The following is a 7,459-nucleotide window of genomic DNA, read 5'->3' as shown; positions in this document are numbered from 1 at the left end:
CACACACACACACACACACACACACACACACACACACACACACACACACACACACACACACACACACACACACACACACACACACACACACACACACACACACACTTCAGTATAACAAAGAGATTTGACAAATAAACAACTCAAAAAGGTTGACTTACTAGCTTTTTCTGAGCTTTCAGTCACAAATCATGGGCTTCATCAGCAAATGGAACTGCTTCTGGTGTTGAACACTCAGAAGAAGGAATTCTTTGACTAGTTTTCTGACTTGTGGTCGTACTTCTCTTTTTTTAAATAAATATTTCGTTGATTTATCTTTAAATAAAAGATTTATTGGTGTAATCTTTGGGTTTGCTCTCAAAATGAGAGCTCGGCGGGTTTCATAGCGTCGTTCGCCAACGACTCGTAGCCCAAAACCCGGAGTGGATTGGGATCCTCTTCATCTCCAGTCCAAACAAATCCAGATTTGATGTCGTCACTGTGATATTTTCACTTTAGCGCTGGACTTTCCACGTTCAAGCCGAGTTTCACAGCTTTCAGCCGGGTGGTGGTTGGACGACGAACCGCTCTCCTGGGACTCAGACATTTTACCAATATACTCACAGACCACCAGTGGTCCGCGGACCACTCTTTGAGAAAGACTGGTGTAAATAATGGTGTCGATGAAGCAGCCCTACATTACCCGGGGTATACCTGCGGGCCGGGTGCAAAATCTACTTTCTTGTCCAGCAGCCAACCTCAATCGATCACGATTGTTTGTTTGTTTTGGCTGGTGAGTGATGCAAACTAGCTATTTGCATATTTTACCAGCATTTGGCAGGTAAATGGTGCGAATTTAGTGTCCGGTCTTGGGGAGGGAATGGATTTTTGCAATACACTGCTAGCTGTGACGTTTTGTTTTCGCCCGGTTCACCTTTGCCCCACTTTCATTTCTTCTGATGAGGTTAAATGTGATAAAGCAATCAAAATCAACCCAAAGCCAACTAAACTATTCTGAACTGTAACACACACTCAAGTCAACAGCCTGCAGTTGTTAATGTACTGAAACTAAACATAATAAACAAGAGTCGGTGAGTCCTGATGACCTCGTGGAAGAAGACCCACACAACATGCTGTACAACAGAGAAGCATGCTCTACACCAGGAACACTGTAAACACACACTGGCCTCATCCTTTGTGCTACTGCGACAAATTCCCAACTCTGGCGCTCAAATATCACTTCTTCTCACAGGAACGTGGTTTTACTATATAAACCTGTGGCCTCTGTTCTGCAGCCCCGTATCTTATGTCATGCATTGCTAATTACATTAGGAGCTTTAAAGGTTGCACATGGGGGTCTCGCTCTGCTTATCTTTGCTCTGCTCGTCACAAACTTTAGGATTTCTCCTGCTCATATGCATCGAAGGATTAAAGGGCATCGAGTAATCACGGATTATTGACTGCATGAAAACAGAGACGGCGTATAAAGCAGCACACGGAGCAGAGAAAGTAAGATGTGGGATGCTCGATAACATAAATAGCACAAAGTGAGGACATTAGAATGAAAACGTTATTAAAAACCAAAGGATGTGTTTCTTTATACTCATCATATATTACGTTCTGAAGTCTCTTCACCCGTTTATTATACTTTATTTTAACCCCACGACTTGCCTTCAACTAAAACCACATTATATTTGTACTGGGACTCAGAGTAGGGCTGCAACTAATGATATTAAATAAATAGATCTTATCAATTAATCTGCAGATTATCTTCTCATTGTTTTGTCCATAAAACATTAATTTAAATAATCTCTGGCATTTTCACTTGAAATGAATGACGGTTAATAATCAGCTAAGTGATAAGTCGACGATGCATGATACTGCAGCTTTAGTTGAAAGCTCGGGAAAAGCTACTCAATGGACTTGGATTTATTTTTTGTCAGACTACTGTTTAAGATTAAGATTTGTACTGATTTAGTGAAGAATACATATATAATACATTGCTACTCCATTAATTGAAGGAATAATCCATTTCTGCCATAATATACTAATTATTATTTTATTTTTAATTCGGTACTCCTCTGCACGGCTGCCTCGAGTTACATGTTCAATGTTTGTTTGAGGCGCCTCTTTGCTGGTAACCACACATGCTACTTCTGATCTTTAAAAGTTATCTGTGTGCGCAGTGATTCCCATGACCCGTGGCCGACACCGTCCCCGTTTAGACTCTGCAGTATAACTTTAAATACTCCTGAACATCAGTGACACAAAAACAAAAAAAGCCTTTATGGACGTGCAGTGATAAAACTGCAGCATTACCTCGGGCGTGCTCGGCCCGTCAGTTACGAGCCGCTGCCCTGCTCTGCTTATCAAGCCTCATTCTTGGCATATTTGCAGAGAGCGAGCCAAGACGACGATCACGGTTGGTTATTTCTTGTGAGTATACTGCAGATGTGCTTCAGTTGGTTGATTTCACATATGGCATTATGTATTTATCGAGTCTGGTACTGTGCAACTGGGGGAAAAGTATAAATAGACCAGAAAGAAAAGGTGAACTTTGCACAGAGAAAGTAAAAACTTCCACCACTGGCTCAAATGTCATGAAAAACGAAACACTGAAAAACATTTTAGAAACAAATTACTGCTTAACTCGTGAGCTAAAGCGATTGATTGAGAGACAACTTTGCAGCTTAAATACTCAAATATACACAATACTAAACATGTACCAAACGCTATTATATCGTTATAAACTGAATATGTTGGGTTTTTGGAAAGTTAATTGTACAAAATAATATTTTAAAGGCAATTTTTGACAATTTTCTGGGATTTTATAGACTTAACCACATGGGCCGTCCACCCTTGATGCTATGCTACTAACTGATGCTATGTTCCTATTGTGTATTTCAGCTCACCACCACCAGCTGTACCATCTTCAGGCTTCTTTTTCAACAACAAACTTCAGGCGAAGTGTATTTTCTTCAAATCCAGTATATTCAGACCACTATTACTCAGTGCCAGTAATAGTGGCACCGAGTTGGGATTGGGTATCGGACTCTTGGTTGGACAAATCAGGTAATTTGAAGACTTCATCTCACACTTTTGGAAGTTGTGAATTTCACTATTGCACCAGAAAGTAACACAATCTGGCTCCAGATGAGGATTATTTCATGCCGACTCAGGGATTCTCTAAAAGCGTCTAATCATTGTGTTTGGAGGTCAGTGTGCCGGAGGTGAAACAGATAAAGTATCTTCTATGAAGGACAGACTGACGGCGTCTGAGGGCCTCCCAGGGGTCAAAGTTCACCGCTGATAATTTATCAGAAGGGCACGGTAATCCTCGACACATCCTTTCACTTACTTGTTTCTCAGTTTCCCTTTAAAGTCAGGCAAACAATGAGCCGTCACATAGAAACAACGTTGGGCGTGTTGTTGTGGGTTTAAAAAAATGAAAACAAATTCCAATCAAAAGATAAAGTGAGTCACAACACAACGAACATGGCAGCTGTACACTGCACTCTGCACTGTACGCCCTACAGAGACGCGTTTTGCATTGGGGCCCGGGGCTATTGCTGAGCACTGTGGTTCTCAAGGTCTTTGTGATGATGGCGCTGTTGATGGGACGCTCTGGGGTGGGAGGGGGCTGTGTTTGGGTCAGGCTGGCATCCAGCCATCCACTCAGCTTCCCACAGTTTGTCCGGCATCATAAATAAAGGAAACATAATATTGCAGAATGCTCTTTATTACAGAGGCACCTGAGTAAGTCTCTCAAATCTGGGGAAGAGTGTCGTTTCCAGGAAATACTTCATAATGACAGGAAAGATATCGTAAAGGCCAAATGACACAGGCCATAGAGCAAGAGTCTGTTGCTGTGAATAATAATATTCAACTTTATTCTATAGTAATTGATATGCCCTGAACCAAACTCAGCAACCCGGAATACAAGACTCACAATACCAAGTGGAAAAGCTAAGAAATGTGTAAAAGTGCCACCTTTACTAAATGTTGCGCCAACTATTGCACACTGTACTTAGCAAATACGTCTGTATAAGTAAACTAGTTTTTATGTTACTAATAACAAAGTCCATACGCTCAGAGGACACGTTACTTAACACTTGTATTGAATTGGATTAAACACTTATTTACAGTTTTAAAGAAATCTGCATTTTCCTCTATATGCAAATGTGTGCAGCAAATTGCTCCAATATCCAATCAGGGCGTTGATTCTCTACGGGTAAACTGCGGTACAGTATGAAGTTTCTATCATACAAGGATAGGTCGTACAGACTGAATGCTGTGTCAACATTTGGCCTTCACTGGAAAAGAAAGTATTAGAGACTTGTCAGGTCAATTATATTTATAGTCCTATATCACACATTCTGAGACTTGCAGACGTGTCTCCCTAAGTATCCCTTACGTGTTCGTTTAGTCCAGGAAGCTTGAAAATCATTCTGAGCTAATGTCGTACATCCAAAGCACTGCCAACACGGGCCAAAAGAAGAGTCAGCTCTGACGTGCAAATGTTACTGGTTTGTTCACGTCCTATGAATAATCTCCATTCCTTGCATGATGGGAACTGGTCATTTCTGCAGGATGAGCTTCCACATGTCGAGACGGGAGAAGGAGTAGACCGAGAGAGAGAGAGAGAGAGAGAGAGAATGGCAGCTATGTCGAAGGTGTGTGGCCAGTCGGTCTCCTCCTTCTTCACACTGGTTTGTAATTGTGACACAGGGAAACCTGACGGCACACTGACAGGAAACCACACGAAGGGAGATGAACGCAGAAAGTGAACATTAGAGCAGGTTTGATGGCTCTCGGGAGCCCAACGCGCTCAGAGGCTAAGTGTTAATTATTCATTGAAGACTCGCAACACCTTCGGGTGCCTCACAGGATGGAAATTATCTGATGGGGACCTTGTGTGCAGAATGTGTGACCTTTCCAAAAAGGCTGTTTATGAGACCCTCAATTACAAGCAACAACGTTTGTTTTGTACTGTGGATTTAAAAGAAAGTGTCAGAGATGATGCTTCTCTTCATCGCTGGTTTCCCTGATGGCCACCATATTGATCTTCATCAGTAAAACACCACTGGACCATCTGAGAAATATCTTACAGAACTGATTTCATTAATAAATCATCCACAAGAATTAAACTACTGTGAAACTTCTTCAATTTATGGTCTCACATTGCGGGCCGGTATCTGAAAGACTCCCCAATAAAATAATTACAGTCGAGTGTTACTCCATGTCTCAAAGAATTATACCAACAACTGACATATTTTCTTATTTCTGTATGTTGCACTAACATTGGTTTGGCTTATTTGAAGCTATTGTTCTTGCAGGATTCTTGCTGTTCGGAGTTGTATCCTCATGGTTGTTTGCACTTATTGTGTCGCTTTGGCGTCAGCTAAACAAACTGTAATGTAATGTCTCGTGACACGTGCAGCTAAGCTCTCAATGCAGTTTCAACACCTCACACGCGAGAGTTTGAAAAAGGTTAACCACTAACCACAACAAGGAAATGACAGGGTACCGGTCTGAACCTTTCGTTTGAATGGATGTGGAAACAAACTCAAAAAAAGGGTGTTCTGACTCTGATCTGTTCTGAAGTAGCATAGTGCTATCCCAGGTTTCCCTAAGAAAAGAAAACATGTTTATTTTGAATGAAGACAAACTACAGTTACATGTTGAACTAAGTTGTCCCTATCAGACAGTTTGGCAGGCAAACGGTTAATGTTGACATCTTATACTTGATGCCATCAGGAAGAACGGCCAAGAGAGAGGTGAAGCTTGAAGCGCTTGTAATAACGCTGGAGGACTTACCCATGGTGGCAGCTCAGAAGTAGGAATACTCTGCTTTACTGCTTTCTCCTCATGCTCCAGGAATGCTAAGGCACGGTTTATCCTGTAGTCCTCACCGCCGTAGTTTTTCCTCCAATAGAACAAAATGGCAAGTCCAATCAGAACCCAACTAAAGCTAAACTCAAAGTATCCCAAGACGTAGATCGGGAAGATTATGGCGAAAGTCTTGCCGAATTTAATCCACATTTGGGTGATATCTGTCAGGGAAGATTGTGGCTCGTCGTCCAGGTCTTCTGGAGAAAGAGGCGGGCCTATGTTGGAGCTCACTGGGCTGCTGGGCGCTGCGACGGGTTCTTTCACCCTGGCACCTGGTGCCGCCGAACCCTCCATCCTGTTGGTCATTTCACCACTGGAAAGACATTTCAACAACAGCAAAAGTTAGAGTCTTGTCACACACAGCAACATACAAAGTGGCAGCATCAAGCTGCAATATTTTTCTATCTCCACAGGTCAAAGGTCAAACAATTACGCCACAGACATGCTGTAGTTATACCCTAAAATATACAATACAAATATAGAAATTCTCCAAGAAAATGTATAAAAAAAACTAATATATTAAAAGGAAGCAAGACAAGCAATCAATGGAAATCTTAACATTTTAATGCATCTAAAATATTGGTATATAAAAAATGCTACCACAGATAAGAGGCCTAACCCAGACTGAGACTCCATGTTACAGTAATTCTCCTTCAACAAGTATGCCGTAAAAAAGTTGGAAACATGACACCCAAACAAATCCACATTATACTAAAGATTACTTCATTATTTGATCTATTTACTACGTAAAAATACTACTCGTTCAGTCCTAAAAATGTTTTCACAGACTTTATAGCATATTCAGACATGCCAAACTGTTAATCCGGTGTCTACCCTCTTGTCTGTAGAGGACGTCATACGAAACTCCTTTGCAAAAATGTTAACTTGTTTTTACCTGGGAAAACAGTCAGCAGTACGAACCTGAAAGGTTGGAACTTACTATGTTGTGCGAAACGTTTTGAACTACTCTTCAATTCGGCATAGATCCAATACACTTACATATATATTCTTTTGTAGAATTTAAACTTTTAAAAGTGCTTTAACCGTTGCCCACGCAATCTTCTGCCACCAAAAACATACTGCCGTAGATAGCAACGTAAAGTGAGAAGCAGCTATGAAACTAAAGGTTCTACTGAAATATGTTTTGTTTTGTTTGGTTGTGTGTTCGCCGAATAGAAGAGCGCTGATTACATAATCCAAAATGTACTTACATTATTGGCTACAGCGCGTACACGTATGCTGTTAAACACATCAACTCTTAATTGACAGATATTTTGAACGGAGTCCGTCATGACGTTCTCTCCTCAAAGTGACACGTATCGGGGCTAGGACTTCACCACTGCGCAAACCAAACACCAGCGGAAAAACAACTTATTTTTCTACACTCACAGCGGAGTTAGCAACACACTCACCGGTATCGACCTCCGCTCTTTCCTGAAAAAATAAACAAAAATTCACTTCACCAGCCCAGTCCACAACATGCCGACCATCTAAACTCGGATTACCCTGTCTCCTCCTCAGTACATCTTGCTGTGAGGGCGTCCAGTCCCTCTAAACCAGCCTGCAGGAAACTGTCATCGCGGGAAAGAGG

The 7,459-nt window shown here is 41.5% G+C and overlaps 1 protein-coding gene across 1 annotated transcript in view; it reads right to left on the bottom strand.

Annotated features, from left to right (window-relative positions):
• esyt2a (extended synaptotagmin-like protein 2a) overlaps nucleotides 1–7,459 on the bottom strand; it is a 43,127-nt gene extending 35,668 nt beyond the window's left edge. Inside the window, 2 exon segments of the mRNA XM_029453228.1 lie at nucleotides 5,794–6,181; nucleotides 7,281–7,459. Coding sequence (XP_029309088.1) covers nucleotides 5,794–6,174 — 381 coding nt within the window. The 5' untranslated portion in view covers nucleotides 6,175–6,181; nucleotides 7,281–7,459.

The sequence above is a fragment of the Cottoperca gobio genome, chromosome 17 (genome assembly GCF_900634415.1).
Source record: "Cottoperca gobio chromosome 17, fCotGob3.1, whole genome shotgun sequence".
Classification (NCBI taxonomy): Eukaryota; Metazoa; Chordata; class Actinopteri; order Perciformes; family Bovichtidae; genus Cottoperca; species Cottoperca gobio.
Note: the sequence above shows the minus strand (reverse complement) of the source record. Positions and strands in the feature narration are given on the sequence as shown.